Genomic DNA, 19,851 nt, shown 5'->3' on the forward strand with positions numbered 1-19,851 from the left:
AAACCTACACACACACATGCACACACACACAGTCACACACCCACTCTAACCACATACTGGCTACATCTGAAATACCTTCTCTGCTATCTCACCCTTCAGAGGAAGCCACCAAAGCAAAAGCATTGTGTTGAAGCCGTGCCCATCTACATTAATTACACTGTATGCCTGTTATGTGGCATGAAAGCACAAACTTTCATAAACTGCTTTTATGCATACATCTTTGCCTTTCTCTGCTTTTTCATCTACTTATTTGTCTTTGTTCTTCATGCTTTGTTCTTACTCACTTTTCATGTATATGCTTCACTGGCATGAAGTTTCTCACTTAACTACTGCAGAATCATTAGATCATGGGCTTTCATGACGCGTTGCAAAACTCTCGGTCAAATCCCCAAAGTAACGATCTGGAGTTTGGGAGTGTGCATGTGATTAGGTAGAGGCTGCAGTTCTGCCTCTTCTGCAGCAGTTCCTCACATTGAGCCATCTTTCTATATGAGCAATGAATAACAATCGATGATTATTCTTGGACTGTGAAGGGGACACTCAGGGAAGTGTGGGAAGATACAGTATCACCAAGGCTACAAAAGCAGACATACATTAAATGATCAATGATCATATTTTTATATGATAACTATAGCTGTTGTAACATAATGAAGTAAGCCAAAAAGTGTTGTAACTACAGTACAATGGGCTGACTATGCTGTTTCACAGTAATATTGTTTAAAAAGTCATTGAATGCCTGAAGCAAATAACATAGCAGACATGTATAATAATACCCTGTTCTGCAGACACTGGGTCATATTACAGACATGTCTGTAAATCTCACACTGATGCAAGAATATGCATGTTTATTACTTTGATAGAATAGTATAAGTAAAGCAACAATAGTACAAGCATCCAAACTAAGGAGATAAATTCAATAAAAAATGGAATTTAGATTTTCATTCATGTTTGGGCAGCTATTGCATTTTTGAATAGCGGGTGAGACTAAGATTAATGAATAAGTCAGTACACTTCATAGCACAGGATTAACACTCAATAGGCTGAAAAGCAAGATGTGGCTAGATGTATGTATGTATGTATATGGCCATAATTGTGTAAGTGTGAGCTGCATTTCCTGTGCAAGGACATGAGGTGTGGGGAAAAGCTTGGGTGTGGGTGAGACCTGTTAAGTGTTAGGTAGTACACGTGCATCTCACTGGATTGCAGATGTGTGTTTTATAGACATGTGATTACTTTGCGGTGTAACATCCTGCTGAGACCATGTGTTCAATTCAGTATATTTCTCTTTTTTCTTTCTTCCATCTATGCCCCTCATATCTTGTAGGTGACAGTGTTTGTCTACAGCGATCTGATGCTGGTGACACGAGAAGATGAGCCAGGCAGGTGTAACGTCCTTCAGAGTCCCCTGTTCCTCCGGCAGCTGAGGCTCCAGGACGGTATGTACGAATAAAAACAGGGAAATGCAACACCCAAACACACAGATTGCACAACTAGAAATAAACACGCAGTACTATGATTACAGTGATATTTTCAGTCGAGCTTAACCAGAGGATATTTAGGGAAAGGCCGCCCCAAGTTCCTGTTGCTTTGTCTTTTTATTTCACCTCTTTGTAAACAACCATCTCCTCCAGCAATGTGGAGAGAATAGCTTGGCCATCAGGGCCGCAGAGAGCCGGGGCAAGTCAAATAAATAGGGCTCGCTGTATATCTGTGTTGAGAGCGGTGGGCGGAGACAGGCTTGGGCCTGGGCCAGATGAGGAGGGGGTACACTTAGACCCATAATGCTGATAATTGGTCAGGGTAATGCTGCGTTCACACCAAACGTGGCACTTGGTGTGAACGCAGCATTCGAAACCATCTGCTCCAGCTGACTGTCATATCGTGTGTCACGTCAGGTAATTCTTTGGCCGATCAAGATATAAACCACAAAACAAGTTAGAAATGTGTGGCGCCAGAGTGTCAGAAGCTGAGTGAAAGCAAACGGGATTTAACAGTAGGGTAGAAGTGTCAGGATAATGGGATTGATTTAGCAGAATAACAGCTGTTAAAAGGGTGTTATTGAGTAGCGATTGTCTGTTCTGTCCCTCAGAATATTGACTTATGCTGACTAATGGCAGCGTAGTGTTCAGAGTCGGTGTGAGGTGTAGGGGGAGGCAACTGTGGCTCTCAGATCACTAATTGGAAATTAAGGTACCTAATCAAATCAAATTGTGTGGGAATTCTGTTTTAATTTTGCCTCCTGATTTTGATTTCAGTGGGCAATGTGTCTTCTTTGGATGCATTTAGTTCATGAACTTGTTACTTTGTCCCTCCAAGAATCTTTAGTAACAGCTAAAGTTACTGGCAGAGACATCTTCTGTCACAGCGAAAGCCTTGTTTTAGATGGCAAAGCTCTTTTTTTAAATCAGGAGCATACAATGTGGGATTCCACCGATGCATCGGTGTTTAGATCATTTTTAGATCATTTTAGATAATTATATTGAACATGAATTTGTCCAATGTCTTTCACATTATTGTTTAGTTTATATTTGTTGATGAAAATTGAAAAGTCCTTTTGTAAAGGTTTTGGAGTCCTAGTTTTTTTTTTTTCAAAGGTTATGTTGTTTATGAATATTTTTCCAATTTTCCAACACTTCAGTAAATGTCATAATACGATTTCTTTTTCATATGTTTAAGTCTATACTTGCATAGTTCCAATGTACACGTTTTTGTCAAAGTTCTGCATTATTATTAGTGTATATGAATTGTTAGCATATCTGCTGAGTCAGACTCATTAGAATCAACAGAAATGTGAAACACTCAATTTGTTAATTACTTGCAGATATACAACAGGAATATAAAATAATAATAAAAGGCATTCCCTTTGCAGTCAACACAGAGAAGAACATCCAGTGAACACATTTCAAATAAAGCCCCCTGACACAGTAGTGGCCTGAGTCGCTCTGCCCTCCCCTCAGACATTGCTGGTCTCCTCTGGGCCACTTCTGACCTCCACCCAAACAATTGGAGAGCACCAGGGTGGGGATTCAGTAGGGTTTCTGTGTGTGTGTGTGTGTGTGTGTGTGTGTGTGTGTGTGTGTGTGTGTTTCATGAGAGGACACACACAAGCACACACACATCTCCACCCTGCTGCCTGTCATTGTTATTTCGCTTCGGCAGCGTCACTCAGGAAAGAGGCGCCGGGGGATTGTGTTTGTTTCAGCAAGGGTGTGTTTGATGTGTGTGTGTGTGTGTGTGTGTGAGTGAGTGAGTGTGTGTGTGTGTGTGTATGTGAGTGTGCATGTAATGACACAGTACGAGTTCAATTCAGGAGCTTTCCTGTGTTCCTGTCACCCCGATACTAAGACTGAGAAGCGTGGGAAACATTGAGAGTACTATTGGACACACATAAAACCAAAATGACCATGTGACAAGCCAAACATTTGTCGAAGTAAACTGAGTAAGAAGACGTCTTCCACCAGGACACCATGACCTTATCAAGCCTGCTGTCAGCTGCTGCACCGTAGTTACAGGAAAGTTACAACTGTGATGCAAAATGTTCAATTCGGGGAGAGATCCATCAATTAACTACAGTGCAAGTTGCTTTGTCCTACTTTTTTTTGGTATTGTTCAACAGTGGGGCAGGAAGTGAGTCTGAGTGAGGGGGGTTTACTGAAATGACGACACCTTTGACACCTCAGTAGGCCACTGCTATCAGAAAATACTTTTTTCAGAACAAATATGTAAATGTTTCTTTTTGAAAATATGATAACGGTGGAGAATATTATAGAATTCTTTAATTCAAACTAAAAACCCAGGCTCACACGGTAGGATGCTATATGACAGCACTGGATTTCAGAACAGAAAGATATCCAACAGTGACCTCTGCTGTCGATTTACAGAAAGAAACACATTTTTATGTTCCGCTGCGTAAGATTACAGACGTTCATTAAAAAGCAGCATGAGAGCTGCCTGTGGAGGCTGCTGTCTGCTGTTTGATTCAGAGGGAAGAGGTCGAGGCTTGAGACCGTAATGGAGCGGGATAAACACATCTGAAGAGGCACGGGGCCTTCAATGTGTGCATGTGCGCCACATGGGTAAAGACATATAAAGATACTCTATTTTGAATTATAATTTATACCAACATATACATACCATACCGGGAGGATTACATTCAGTTAGTAATTTGCTCTTTCCTGCACTACACAACATGATTGAATGGCCATTGTTCTTTTCCCTATCAGACTATATATTGATGAGTGTTATTAAAGGCCCAGAAAACTTATTTTCTAAACCAGCTTCTTAAGGTGGGTGGTGGGGCTTATACAGATACTCTTCTATTCTAAAGTAAGATAGATGGAAGGCTCGGGGAAAAGGAGGGCTGCAGGTTTGAATGAATGGTCGTTGTCTTCTAAGAGATAATCATTTTTAATCTCGCCCATGGGCCAAGCCACTCCTCAGTGTGATATTCAGTGCCATTTACAATGTTAGCTTGTGTGTGCACTGACTCGAGATGAAATAGTTAACATCACCACGACATATTGTTGTACGATGTGTGTGTGTGTTTGTCTTGGAGGAGGAAGGGGGATCACTCGATTAAAACCATTTATCTTGACTCTCGACCCACAGGCCTGTCTCACAGAGCACTACTTCAGTGAATTATGGGTGGATGCCTATAAGGCCGACCTAAAGTAAAAGCCTTCCATCAATAAAAGTATTTTGGCAAAATCATCATCGGAAATCAAAGATGCTGCTTTATGTACAAGAAGGAGGTGAGTGAAAATGAAACGGAGGAACTATGGTTGGGTGGTTAGCTAAATTTAGGTCTTTGTTTTTTGTTTACAGATTACGCTGAAGAACTGAGATTCTACCTTATCCACATGACCGAGGTAAGAGAAAGGCTTGTGTGTGTTTGTGTGTGTTTGGAAGAAAAAGCGGGTCTAATGTGAGCAGCCTATTTCGTCTGTGAGCCGGAGGGGCAATCGACTCTAGTGGAAATCACATTAAAGGAAGGACACGAGGATTAGCGGAAAGCTCTAATGAAAATGTCTTTTCTCTGTGTGTCTTTCTCAGATCTGACTCTGTCACACACACACACTCCATGTATTTGTTTATCATAGTTTTTGTGTATAAATCGCAACAGAGAAATGCTGAAATACATTCTTCAAAATACATTCAGGTATAAAATAATCCTCAATGTAAATAAGGCTGTGGAATATAATTTGCGACTAAACTATGTGGCCCAAGGATAGAAATAATAATCATCCTTTCTCCCATCTGCTGTCACACCTCTCTGGCTGTCATTCTAAGATGAAAGGCATTATTATTACTATTTAATTGCTGTTTTCACCAGTTATTCATCACTGGCTAACTGAAATATCACTTTAATTTCTAACAATTCTATTATTACAGCTTACAAAAATATATGGCCACAACTGAACTATAGTGGTATTAAAACATGAAGTTTACCAAGATTTAGTTTGAGATGTGAATATGAATAACTTCACGAATAACTGCAGATTCTTTTACTTGCCAAATTCTGTTTTTATTCTTCTCACCCTGTAAGTTACAACTAGGTGAATTTCTTACTTTGGTGCAGCTCTACTTAATTAGTTTTCAAATCACCCAAGATATCACTGGCTGTCCTCCCAGTAGCCAATGCAGTGTTTAGACAGTCGTTTAAAAACAAAAACGATTCAAATGAGTCTGCCAGAGCAGGATGGTGTGTGATCTGACAGATACTCAGATAGGATTTATTGGTTTAGAGACAGTTTGGCTGTTTTCCAGTCTTGAAGTTTTCTTTTGTCCTGGCAGCACTGCTGCAGTTAATGAGTGTGTCTAGCAGGTGATGGTAGTTGTTCGTCGTCCTCCCGTCTCTTCAGCTGCCCCTCCCTTTCCACTGCGGCTCTCCGTGCCCATTTGATTGCGTTTGGTATTTTTAAACTGCAGAGAGGAAATTAAAACTGCAGCTTTCATCACGCTTTTAATGTTGCCATACATTATGTTTTCATCATCGCTTTCTTCCACATGGATGGAATTGTAAATGGACTTTTCTAGTCTTCCGACCACTCAAAGCGCCATTCACCCATTCACACCCATTCATACACTGATGGCAGGGCCTACCATGCAAGGTGCCACCTGCCCGTCAGGACTATCTAATCATACATTCATAGGCAGCTCACGGGAGCAATTTGCGCTAAGTGATTTGCCCAAGGACACATTGTGGGCTTCTCAGCTTTCGCTGGAAACTTTACACACACCAGCAACCATAACCAGAGCCACGTGGAGACAGCAGGTTTTGCTACAGTCTAGCGGAGCCGGGGATCGAACCACTGATCCTCTGATGGAAGGAGCCCCACAGCCTAAGATTTACCTTTCAATATCTTGAGATCTGTATTTAGTAAGGTAGAAACACAACAGTTTTGAGTGGTAGCCTGATTAATATTCCCAATTTGTAGTCACAACCTCAACATGAGATGAGGAAATGTTGATTCAATGTATCTGACACATTGAAATAACAGATGCAGCTTTCTTTTACACCCTATTTCTCTCGAGCTTCTTGCTTTAAATTTTCAGTTTTTAGAGACCAGATCCAGAACCCAACCCTAGTGGAGGGTGTGGTAGGATGTTGAAATACGGGGTCATGACAGAAAGGCAGTTAAACTGAACAGTCTGAAGGTTACACATGCCCATATGTCCAATAAAAAAAAAAAGTGTAATCATTAATTTTGTCCAAAGTGGCCAGGAAGCTATCAAGTAATCTTTAACAAATGGGATACAGAGTGAAATGCGAGCATTGCATTGAAACATTAGCAAGCTGAGGGGGACAAAAGAGTAAAGGAAAGATCAGATTTTGATCAGCTTTATTTTAGCTGATACTGCTCCATTAAAACAAATGTCCGTATTGGCATTGATACCAATCCTTTGTATTGGCTATAACATAACATATAATACTTGACAATGAAAGCTATAACCATGAAGTGTACAACGCCCAACTCAAATTACATTTGTTGTAATAATACCTCTTGTGAATCTGTTCAACTTGGCTCATCCAATTCTGCCGCAACGTATAGAGCGAGGCAATCTTTTTCTATTTGGCCTATTGAAAACCATTTTATGAAATTGGAGCTTTACTGAAACTGAAGATTGACTGTCTGGATAGCTAAAGGGCCTCTTTTTGATCCATCCGACCACTGTGACTCCACTGCAATTTGTTGCAACTGCAAATGTCATAAGGATAATCTTTTCACTGAGCAAATATAAACCCCAATCCCTCCTGCTGCACACACACACACACACACACACACACACACACACACACACACACACACACACACACACACAATGTCACACTACTTTTTTCTTTGAAATGTGCTGCATAACCTCATTAGCAGCTTATGAATCTTTTAAAGGGCCTTTTTTTTCCGAAATTCCAGAAAGAATGAGAGGGGCCTGGTATCTGTCCCGCCAGGCTGGAAAAGAGGAAGGAAAAGGCTCCAATATTATTCAATCTGTCCAATTAGGCAGCATATATAAATAGAAACTCTTACGTAAGACAGCGAATGAGAGAATGGGAGAGAGTTTGAGTGAGTTAAAGGCAAATTTGGGATTTTACCCGACACAACACAAGAAAAGGTCTGCTAGAATGGTTGCATCGGCTCGAGTTCAGTTGCCTTCAGTGCAGTAGCTTTTATATGTTATATATATATGTATATATATATATATATATGTATTTTATATTAATTAATGTTGTACGTTTTTATAATGAATTGTTTATATTGTATAATTGTTATTTTTGTTTGCTCTGGGAAGCTCTTTGTGTCATGTAGCTTGAAAGATGTCACGTAAATGCCACGCAGTATACGATATAAATAATTCTCTCATTGGCAGATCACACTGATAGCAGCAGGGACAGTTTGACACCTTTAGGCTTGACAAAACCTATTGGTTCTCTAGCAGAACAAGTCAGCTGTGGCAGCCTCGCAAGGATGCTCCCAAAATACCAAACCAGTGCGGCATATACTGTCGAGAACAGACGCGATAGACAGAGCAACAGCAAATAGAAAGTGTGTGTGTGTGTGTGTGTGTGTGTGTGTGTGTGTGTGTGTGTGTGTGTGTGTGTGTGTGTGTGTGTGTGTGTGTGTGTGTGTGTGTGTGTGTGTGTGTGTGTGTGTGTGTGTGTGTGCTTGTTTCCAGTTAAGATTTACTTGGCTCATCCTCATTCCTCTTTCCATCCTGACAGATGCCCCCACACACATAGCCACAATGTGGTGCCATCTATTATATTTGATACACCTGTCAGCAGTTAATTTCATACCTCGGGGAATAAACGGTAGCCACAACGAAGCGCTGCATGCAGCTCGCTCGTGTGGCTCTTGTCTCTCACTGGTACTGTAAGAGATGCTTCTCTTCTCTCTGTAACCCAAAGTTAGTGTGACCAGCTGCTGTTGTGCTCACTTATCTTTAAGGGATGACAGAGTATTTACAGAGTGGTAGTTGACCTTCTGGTTGTGTGGACGGAGAGAGGGATGAAAGAGAAGGAGAGAGGAAAGAAAGCAGTCAAGATGCGGCATGTTTTAAGTGTTTGAGTGATCCTGACCCTCTCCGCTGCTGTGCGTGTGTGTGAGTGTGTGTGTGTGTGTTTGTGTTTACAGAAATGGGAAATGGGTGTTATGTGATGGACTAATTGAATTGCTCTTTCTGGCCAGTCTGTGTAAAGGTCACACACACACACACACACACACACACACACACACACACACACACACACACAGAGAAAGATTTAGTGCGCCGCCTTATAGCTCGCTGCTCATTTTTAGTTAAACATTGCATTTAGGTGGAATACTTCCATCCCCATTACTTTGAATAGATACACATAGTGCCTTGTCACAAATAGAACAACCTTTTATTCATCATGCAACAGAGCGCTCCACTAGATCTACTCATTTTAGGGAAGCATTGTATCTCCTACGTCGTGTCTCATCATGTCAGTTTATTCAGGATTTTCTGTGTTTATTTTGGAAATTGTCTCTTTGCACAGGGAATTTTTCACGAGTTACTTAAAAGATGTTAGCATGGATTGGAGTAAGAAATATAAAAGTGAAGGAGGAGGACGCTGTCACAGTCCACTCCCCTCCTTTTTGTCTACTCGTGCCCTTCTCCTCCATCACTGGAGGTCATGCTATTTTAGCACTTGCTCAAAACGGAACTGATCTAACCCAGATTTACATGTCTGTGTGTGTGTGTGTGTTTGGGGGGGGGGGTGCAATTGTCTTTCTAGAAAGTCGCGGGTGTAAGTGTGTCAGTGACGCAGGAAGAGAGGAAGCAAGAAAGCGTTGTGTAGGTAAACGAAAAACACAGACAGCAAGGCGAGAGACACTGCGTGAGATTATTGAGCAGCGGAGTGCAACGAGGTCATCGCAGAGTCGTCATGGGCAACTTGGCGGACCGGGTCGGGCCTAAGAAAAGGTTCATTAGGGAGGCGAACTCTCTTCAGAAGCACCTGCTGTCTGACTGCGGAGATGTAAGTCCTACAGATTGATGGTCCGGCTCCCGGTGCATTCGCCGGCTTAGAGAAGGAGATTTGTATTGTTCTCACTGTGAAGCTGCATGAAGCAATAAGAACAGAAATCATAGCGGCATTTTTGTAGCTTGATAGAAAAAAACGACATATTGCAAGCATAGGAAAAGTGTTATTAAGAAGGAGATGACTTATGGTCGCCACTGTCTCTGACTTAGTTTCAGTTATACAGTTGTACAATTAGTTTGTACGTCAGACTTAATACATGTGTATACAAGTGTAAATGTTTCAGTGGCACTGAGGTGACCATGATGACTATGATTTTTCCAGAGTGACCTTACATCTCATGTTATACTGTGCTACTGCAGACGTTAGACTGTACCAACACGTGCTGTATTCATGTGGTTCTGATTATGGTTGCTGATGTGTGTAAAGTTTCCAGTGAAAGCTGAGAATTCCATTAATTTGCCTGTTCACTCATTCACCACAATTCTCCTTAACTGTCACCGTGGCCATTACACACAATGCAGTTATCAGTAATCCTCATGAGATCATGAATAATCTCCACTCACTAAAGCACAGCGCTAACAATGACTTAAACTGCTTTCCTCATTTGAACGTAGTTTGCTTCCCTTTACATTATCTGATTTGTACTTCTTCATTGGTCAGTTGTTCCGAACAATTCTCCCGCAACGCTGCTGAACCCTGCACGCAACTAACATTTAAAAGGGGGTTTGCAGAAATTAGTTTTGAGACGAGATGAGATGCTGCCAAACTGGGTGAAATCGCAGCGTGACGGCTTGCGTGTCGGAACAGCAAGGGAGCTCTGTGATCAGGCTAAACACAGCACAGTGGTGTGCGTACAAATAGTCGTTTTATTTCAAGAGGTCCGTATAATAAAAGGTCACAGCGGTCTTGGGTTGCGTAGGCTGGCGTTTGTTGACGCAGTAAACGATGGTGCAATTTTGATTCGATTACTTTAAGTGAAGGCTCACTGCCGATGCTTTTTCTAGGACTCGCAAGACGTCTTCAACATATCTATAAGAATTTACATTAATATGCGTTTGTTAAATGTTTGTGCGTGTGCATCTATGGAGTTTCTCCCTGCTTTCAGGCACATCATTGACTGCATGACTTACAGGGTGTCACTTGCAGTCTGAAGGCAGGGGTGTGACTGATATGCACCCAGGGGCTTTTGTCAGCATAATACTCACTTTATGGTAGCCATCCATAACATGGCCGTGTCAGGAACAGTCACTCGGGGGTCCGATTGAACCGAGATGGACCCTCTTCATCCCAGTTGGCCCGGGAACTTAAAGTGTACTTTGCTTTTTTGTCTGATTTGATATGAGCACAGATTGGCAGGACTGCAGCGACAGTGGCTATACATCTAAATATCGTCACTTAATGACCTCCATCTTCACAACTTAATTGCATTAAGATCTACGACCACCAACAACTTACCCAGCAGCAAAAGATTTAGTGATAAGATAATTCTCCTGAGCTGCACTAAGCTGTGGTTTACCTCCCTGTTCCGTCAAGTGCAGGGCAAATAGTAACCAGCATCTGAATTATTCAATTACTTTCATGTGGAAGTGTGCCTAAGTAATTTCTAAATGAATAATTGATCTTAAATTGTCATAGGTATGTATTTACTAACAGTATTTAACAATGTTTTACAATAAAAGGTTAAATTATAGCAAATACGCAACCATTAAAGTCATCTGATGACCACGGATGTATACGTATATCCCCAACCAAACAAACTATGTGCAGTTTACATTAAATACTTGGATCAGATCGGTACTCAGTATAGGCAGGTACCCAAAGCTCAGGTATCAATACTGACCGCATCCCTAAAAAGAAAAGCCAAAGGATTGATCAAGTCACTGATCGTGTAAAGGTCATGACGAAAAAACAAAACAAAAAAAAAACTTTTTGAAAACAGTACACGACTTCAGAAAACCTCTTAGCCCTGTCATGTGCTTATCATCCTCCCCGGCGGCTAAAGGAAGTGCCAGGGGCCAAGGACTCCAGTTTACATGCTCTCTTCATGGCTACTTTGTCCGGGAAAACCACAGAAGAGCTCTGAGCTGGAAACCAGAGAAACAAACTAGAAATAGATGAAAGAGTGTGGGAAAGCCGCCGAGTTGAGATGCATTCCATTCTTTGCGGAACATAAATCATGCATTTGTTTGTGTGTGTGTGGTGCAATTTATTGACAGTTAGTGGCTCTATTAAGGGTTACCTTTGAGACCACATATAAGAGCACATTCCCCAGCATTACAGGGACATGAGGTCAAAACCTAAACCTTGTTTTTTTTTAACATGTTTTGCTTCAATTTCCTTTTGATGATATAAACTCCCGGGTTTAGGAATGACAGTCATGAGACAGTCATGCATGGGTATCAGACTTGACCTCCATTACCCAGACCTCTACAGACCTTCTGATGTCGTCAGATGTATGAATGGGAACCTTGTCTGTACAAAATGTTGTGCCCGTCCATGTAGTAGATTTTGAGATATTTCACAGCAAAAGAGAACACTTTGACCTGCTGCTGGTACTACAGGGACACTATCTAGATGTTTAAGTGTCCTTGAACCCACACACTGAACCCTAACTTGCTCCCTGGTTTTACAATTGCCCATTGCTCCTGAAAAAGGCTTTGGATGCGTTAAATACAGAGGTCAAATTTCATGTATGTATATGACAATTCTAAATAAGTTAGTTTTTAAGGAATTCAAAAAGACCACAGGAGAAAAAAGAAATTAGGAAATGATATATAATATAACTTTGAGTGGCCTCTATTCCAGCAAAGGTCAGCTAGCTGCTTAAGCATCATTAGCTCTTGTTTACATGTCACTTAATTGGAAGCGATGAACCCATTAAATGCTACAGTTACAAAGCCTCAATGCTTAGACGTGAAAGCCTGTAAGAAGGGCGTAAGATAATAGGACGATGACGTGCTGCAAGCAAAAAAAACGTAGATCTCTGAGGAGCATGGACGGATATCATATGAACACTTGATACAACAGGCAATTTACATTTCATGTATTTCACTATTCCTTCTGTTTTTTTCCGGGAAGTATCTGTAAAGCAATTATAGAGATTTACATTATTATAATTATCTGTAAAACTCTACACTGTTCTCTAATAAATTCTCACTATCATTATCATAATCCTGTAATTGCAAGTGCGGGCGGTAACATTATGTCTTCGTTCTTCACCTATTTTACGGCCTTATAGATTAGCATTGCCAGATTGAGGATACGTGTACTCGTTTTAGTGCACTCGTCTTCAGCGGTGCACTTTACGTTTCTCATCGGCGCATTTTCTTGCCATGAACTTTTGAAACTCTTTGTTTACAATCTACTTTTACAAGTCAGTCATCTGAACCTAAATAAACTCCGTCCCAAAAAACTGAATTTATTTCATCTCGGCAAAGGGTGCAAACGACAAAATGAGATAACTGAAGCTGAGACTGAGTTGGAGTTTGGATAAGGGCTTAGAAGATCTGGGGCAGGAGGGTAAGCTGGGATGGTGGGAGGGGTTTGTAGCCCACGCTGTGCTTTACTAGCTCTTTGTTTCATCTCTGCTAGTTGTGCAAGCATTCCACACAAATTATGATGACCTGATGACTATCAACTGTTGTTATCGGATTTGGATGTGCTGTAAAAAATACCCAAGAAATGATCCATGTTACTGCGATAATTCGGCATTTGGGAAAATATGTGTATCACTTTCTTGCCAAGAGTGAGATGAAAATATTGATACCACTCGTCTCAGGCTAAATATAAAGCTACAGACAGCAGCGGATTAGCCTAGCCTAGCATAAAGTCCACAGGTAAGAAAACAAAACAAAAAACATGCACCTCTGAAGCATTTTATTAGCATGTGACAGCTTGCTTATTTAGTTCTTACAAAAAACAAAGTGCCAAGTGGTGTTATGTTGTGTTATGCACTGGAATATTCTCTGGCGGGAGCAGTGACTTTCTTGAGTCTCCGCTGATTGCCTGGCAGCATCATGATGATCACTATAGGAAGTCCTCGCTCACTCCAAGAAATACTGTTGTATGTAACTGCTTCAAGTCTTTGCGCTAAGTTAAGCTAACCAGCTGGTAACTACTTCATATTTAGCACACAGATATGATTGTGTTATCCGTCTTCTTGTCTAACCGTCCGTGTGAAAACAAATAAGTGTATTTCCCAAAGCATCAAAACTGTAAAAGAATCCACAATATATATATATATATATATGTGATCTTTTCCACATGAGAAACAAACACTAGGATTGGCTCATTAATACCAGGCAGTGTGAAAAAATGATACCTGCATGTCCATTTATTAGTATAAGGTACATTAGCTGTCACTGAAAGCATGCTAACCTGTGCTGAGGCAGCTTAGGTGAGCTGCGTTGACAGCAGACCAATGACACACTGAAAGCTCCTCTGCCAGATGGCTCAGGGGGAGGGCTTCAACCAGGGAGCACTTTAATCAATCTGATTAAGGGGAAATGCGGCCTGTATTTTTAGCCACTCCATGGCAGGCCAGTGGCCATTCATTGAATTTTGTTTCATTAGCTCTCATGTTTATCTCTTGGGTGGGTGGATTTATAAACAGGGATGAGCTATAGGAGCTAGAATAAGGGCACCATTAGCTATTTTAGCTAATATGGTTCTTTGGTCAATCATTTTATGAGTAACATAAATAGTCACTCTGTTTTTCCAATAATAAGGGCTTTATTTAGGACCTGACTCGGCTGCCTAAGCCGAAAAATGACAATTTGTCTTGGACGAGGGTAACTTGTAAATGCCTAGGGCTGCAGCCTGTGTTATTGACCGGATGCTGTTTGATGCCAAGAAATAATGTGACTTTAGCATGAAATTCCCCAAAGAACTGCTTCCAGAGAGTCGGGGGGGGGGGGGGGGGATTCCAGCAAATTCCTTTCAAACTCAAAACAATCCAAATGTTGACGGCGATTTGGTCCCAACGTGAATATGATATGATTCATTACAATTAATTTGTGATTTTAAAGTAACTGGTATTTTTGTTCAACCCTAGAAGAAAAACATTTCTGAATGTATCACAAAAAGTGAAGTAGTACTGCTTCAAACCAAGAGACAGCTGTTCCTGCTGCATTACAGTAGAGAGAGAGAGAGCTCCAGCTGGCTCCAGACGATTCCTGCCTAAATCATGTGGCCTGTAAACCAGCTGTCAACAGTTTACTCATTTGCTGGCATGATTATTTTTAACTGAGGTAATGCAATGACGCGCAAGTCACTGTCAGGACAACTATCCCAGATAGATGCAGTAACGCAGAGTTGAGCAGCACGGCACAAAAAAACGTGTAATAATGGTAAACGAGAGAGAGAGGGAAATTGATTGCTGGAATTGAAAGCTAGAGACAAATAAATCATCATTAGAAGTCTCCTAGCGAAGCATAATTAATTTAGAAGGTATTATGTATGCTGTATTACTCACAATAAGAGTGGCCTCTAACTGTCATCATCTGTTATTTCCCCCGTCTTCTTTCTTTATCCAAGACAAAATGATGTCAGTAAGTAGTTTGCAGTATAAAATGCATAGTGTGCCTTATATTTAGACACGTAGACTGAGTAAACATACTGTGTGTGTGTGTGTGTGTGTGTGGATGCAGGTGCATGCATGCCTCTGGGACTCTGAACTGCTCCATCACAGATGTGTTTTTTTCTCTAATGTGGGACAGTGGGGAGATGCCTGGAAAAACCTGTCCATATGAGGCATTGTTTCCTGGAAAGCCTGAGCGTCGACATGATTTTTACATTATTGCTCATCCAAAAATAATTACTGTATTAACTGAGGCTCAAAGGATATGGAAGACAGAGAAACAGAGACCCTATCAGAACAGAGTGCATCACATTATCGCTTATGTGGAAATTCAAAATGCAAATGACAGATTTGCGTGTGTGTGTGTGTGTGTGTGTGTGTGTGTGTGTGTGTGTGTCTGTATGGAGGTGTTGGGTTGCACGTGTGTTACATGCCTGGCATTAACAGGTGTCATTAGCATCACATGATTGAATGTCAGTTGGCTTGTGTTTTTTTTAACAAATTCAGATTGCACACTGTTGCACCTCAATTTGGTGACTGCATAAGTTGCTTTGCTGTCTCTAGGCAACCGGGAAATCAAATGACGTCCACTCGCCAGCTAGCTAATGCCGGAGCTAAAGTAAAGAAGAAAATCTGTTAGTGAAAATGAAAAGCTCTCATTTCAGTCTTCACTGTTGACCCGATGATGAAGCTAGAGCAAAAGTCTTATAGTCAATAACACAATTAAATCAATAATATATCAATAATCTTTCCCCAAAAAGTAGCCTTTTGCAGCTTGATGACGGTGCACTCTCCACTTTACTCATCGGGGTTTGCTGACCTTTCATAACCCGTAGAAAAATAATCATAGAAAGTATTATGATTTCACTGGCAACAACATCATAAGCGTTTTCTCGGGGGGCTGGTTGTTTACGTTGAAGTGTTCAAGCATGTGTGTCCATTTGTTTCAAATATTATGGCCTCTGCTGCGCCCTCACAGACTCGGATACAGTCCAAATGATGGATATCAGAGAACATCAACATTGATTTCTGTCCGCTCTGAAAAAGCCCCTATTTCATCATCTTGTGGTGCAATTGAAAACAGTCAGGCTCAATTTCATAAAGGTTTTTGTAATCTAACCTGCTGCTCTATCTTGTTTTTGTCTGTTATTTATATATATATATATATATATATTTATTTATTTCAAAAAAAGAACAACAAAAACTCTAAGACAAGAAAATATTATGTTCCCCTTCTCCTTTTACATGCAACTGTGCCTTGTATACAGTACATTCTATACTGCATCAAGGACAAACAGTCTTGAACATTGCTCCCATTATTGCAGGCTTTAAATGCCCTTTACCCTGCATTAGCATCACTAACGCTGACAAGGCTTTAACCACCAAACATTCGGTGCCACGAGACCTTACAACAGCAGCATCTCCATCTTCAACAGGACATTGAGTGACATTGAAATCGACAGCTAGTCCAAGGGAGGGCAACACAACATGGCATGCAATAGTCCATGCAGCCAGGGGAACAGGCATAGAACCTAGCATCATGATTCACCACTGACCAGGGCAGTGAGCGTCAAGGAAAGCCCGGAGGACTCCAGTCAATCTCTGAAGACTTGCACAAAATGGAAAAAGCCTATTTATAGCCTGACTCGTGCCCAAAAATGTCAGGGTACAAATGTTTTTCCCCGACACTGCCGGAAGCAGAGCAACCCAAGGTAGATGGGAATGATCAAATAGGAAAGCTAAGAAAAAAAATGTACTTGTGCACAAAAGGTTCCTTTCATTTTGTTCTTTAATCAGAAAAGCACGGAATAATGAAAACTATTCTTCAACTGAACGTGCCAGAAAGGCAGATCAGAGGAGTGGATGTGCGTGTTTATTTGTGTTTGAGTGCACAAAATGACTGTGGTAAGGATTTGTTAGTTGGTACCCTGAGAACCATAGATTTTTGTGTTTTGATAGAAAATGCAATTAGGCGATCCTACAATCTGTACTATAGCCATGGACTGCATTTACTACATGGGGTATTTCCACCGAAGCCCAAACGATGCTTTGTTGTGAAAGGTTCAGAAACAGATGTAAACATTGATGTCACTGGAAAGAGACAAACTTGTCTGCTATACAGATATAGTGTGTTTCACACTGCAGCCCAGAACTCCAGACTTGAAATGACTCTAACTGACACAACATGTTCACATCCTGGACATTATACTCCCATCAACCCTCCTCCTTTAACTTTTTAAGAGGTCTTATTGGAAGCCAAATGTAGGGTTTGGAGCAAAAATCCACATAAATGAGTTTTGTGTATTATATAAAGGATTCATATGATCTGTCTTTTATCAAAAGTGCATTGCTGGGAGCATGACCAAAAACCAAATGGGGCCGTTAAACTAATAGAGATTTAATCTGGACATCAGTGAGATCAAACACAGATTCTGGACGTCCTGAAGTGTCAGCCAAGGGTTATTTATGTCCTTTTTGAGTTAAAAGCTATTTGAACAAGCTCTGCCAACTCTAACTTAACCGCTGCTTGTTAAATATTTATTCTCCTATATTTCCCAGCAGCGGTGTATTGATTTGTGCTCTTTTAGGAGTGCCCTCTTGCCATTGGTCAGGTAATCGTTTTGTCAGCATATCAAATTCTGCCTGAAGTGGATACTAGGCCATTATCTAATTTCCCTAATGCTAGCGCTTTTACCGCTTTACAGTCTGTGGTGTCATGACAAAGTTCAGATGACAACTGAAGATGAAACATGCAGCTCACACACACACACACACACACACACACACACACACACACACACACACACACACACACACACACACAGGAAGCTCTAGTCTTAAGGTTAATTCTTTTTCTAGTCTAATCCTCTAATTTATGCTCTTTTGCGCTTCCCTTCTTGAACCCGTTCACTATCCAAAGCCTCTGACAGTAGATGCCTAATTGCCTGCTGTCTTTTCCTCCATCCCTCTCTCTCTCCTCCTCTCTCTCTCTCTCTCTCTCCCTCTCTCTCTCCCTCTCTCTCTACCTCTCTCTCTCCCCCTCTCTAGAAGTGTGACTGCCTGCTCAGCCTCGAAGCCTATTCAGCAGACCAGAAGCGGCGCGTGTGTCAGTGCCTGAAGGACAACATTGACAAGCAGCTCCAGCTTCACAGGAGGGAGCCTTCCTTTCCGCATTTTGACCAGGTATGCCGCACGGACACGCAACACATCTACGAGCGTTTCCAATTTCGTCTTGAGGCCGAAGATTAATTAGTAAACACACGAACACATGGGAATGCATATATTTGTGCGTGCCCCCATCACAGATACCCTGTGAACACCACACACTTCCCAGCATACACACTTTCCTGCGCCTCACATAACCATCGTTATGATTTCCCACTTAGCCCTTACGTTTCTTTAGGCAAGTTTAATGCTGCCTTTTATCTGGCTGGATTTGAATAGTCCCACTGCTTTATTGGAGTGTCAACTCAGCGCAATTTAAGCTCTGCTTGTTTTGTTTTTTTCAGTTACGACAAAAGAGGGATGTTTGCCAGCAAAAGCAGGTTTCTGTTACTGCTTTCTCTCTCTCTGTGTCTCTGTGTCTATGTATCTCTCTCTCTCTCTCTTGCCTTCGCGTTTTCATGTTATGCTTCCGTCTCACTGTACAAAGTACTGAACAGTTGTTAGTTATGGCTGCAGTTTTCCTTTAAATGTGCTCTGTGTTGGGTCTCTACCAGCCCTTGAAAGACACATCTGGCTGTTAAGCTGCTTAATGCTCCACTATGTAGCAGCAAACTTTGTCTGCTATTTGGAGCTGGGCAGATCCTTTCCTTCTGAAACTAGAAATAATGTTATGAGAGTGAACCAAAACAGTACATTTTCGTGCCAGAAAATCAAATCTTGGGTGAGCCGAAAGATGCAAAACATTCCAGACGGCTGAGGGCAATGGATGATGATGCTCTAAGCAAAAGCACTGATTTCAGCTGCTTGTACCTCTGATAAATCACATTTGTACACCTGTTTTACTGTTTGGAAACATTAAAATGGATCAATTCAAATTGAGTTTAATCCCCCGACTTGTAATGTAGCACATTGGCGGAGCATGGTGCCATTAAGGATGCACTGTAACTGATCTTTAAGTGCTCACTGGGCTCAATCGAGTGCCCTGATTAAGAGGGTGGCTGCAGGGGAGCTGTCAATGAGATGACTGTGGCCCAATTTGGTCATTTCAAGCGTTACCTAGGGAAATCTACAGAAAAAATATACATCTTTTTGTGTTTTTGTTGTGAAAGCTGTGAGAGTGAGTTCCAATATGTTAGGATATAGGTTACAGCTTTTTTTTAAAATTTTCTTAATTCCTTCATTTGTGATGAACAGACAAGACAAGACTCATGTCATCAGTTTCAAAGCAGTCCACTTCATTTAGTATAGCTGAAAGGTGATTAAAAGGCATAAATAGATTTGTGTGCAGATGCCACACCTGTTGTACATCAGGGGTTCATTTCATTAGCATATGAAAGAGAGAAAGAGAGAGGGACAAGCCGACATCTATCTGTGTGTATTTTTGCAGATATGGTTCATTCAAAATGATTCAGGATGAGGCCTGATTACCAAGTGTAAATGTCAGAGAACTTGGCCCGTATTTTAGGCTACTTTAGGGTGAACTTTGCCCAAGAAGTCAACACTATTTAAACACTACTACTCTACTTGAGCTTTCAAACAGTATTTAAATTGTACATGTAGCTTTCTTTGCCTGTTTACTCCCACGATCAGTATAAATTAG

At 41.2% G+C, this 19,851-nt stretch overlaps 1 protein-coding gene across 2 annotated transcripts in view; it reads left to right on the forward strand.

Moving 5' to 3' along the window:
• Nucleotides 1–19,851, forward strand: part of rgs3a (regulator of G protein signaling 3a) — a gene marked incomplete at its 5' end in the record, with an annotated part of 120,015 nt that overhangs the window by 46,824 nt on the left and 53,340 nt on the right. For both annotated transcript variants that reach the window (XM_079179190.1, XM_079179191.1), the window contains 3 exons: nt 1,325–1,436; nt 4,825–4,868; nt 18,135–18,269. In XM_079179190.1, coding sequence (XP_079035316.1) covers nt 1,325–1,436; nt 4,825–4,868; nt 18,135–18,269 — 291 coding nt within the window. The remainder of the gene's footprint in view (nt 1–1,324; nt 1,437–4,824; nt 4,869–18,134; nt 18,270–19,851) is intronic.

Source organism: Pholis gunnellus (assembly GCF_910591455.1).
Source record: "Pholis gunnellus genome assembly, chromosome: 18".
In the NCBI taxonomy this organism is placed as follows: domain Eukaryota; kingdom Metazoa; phylum Chordata; class Actinopteri; order Perciformes; family Pholidae; genus Pholis; species Pholis gunnellus.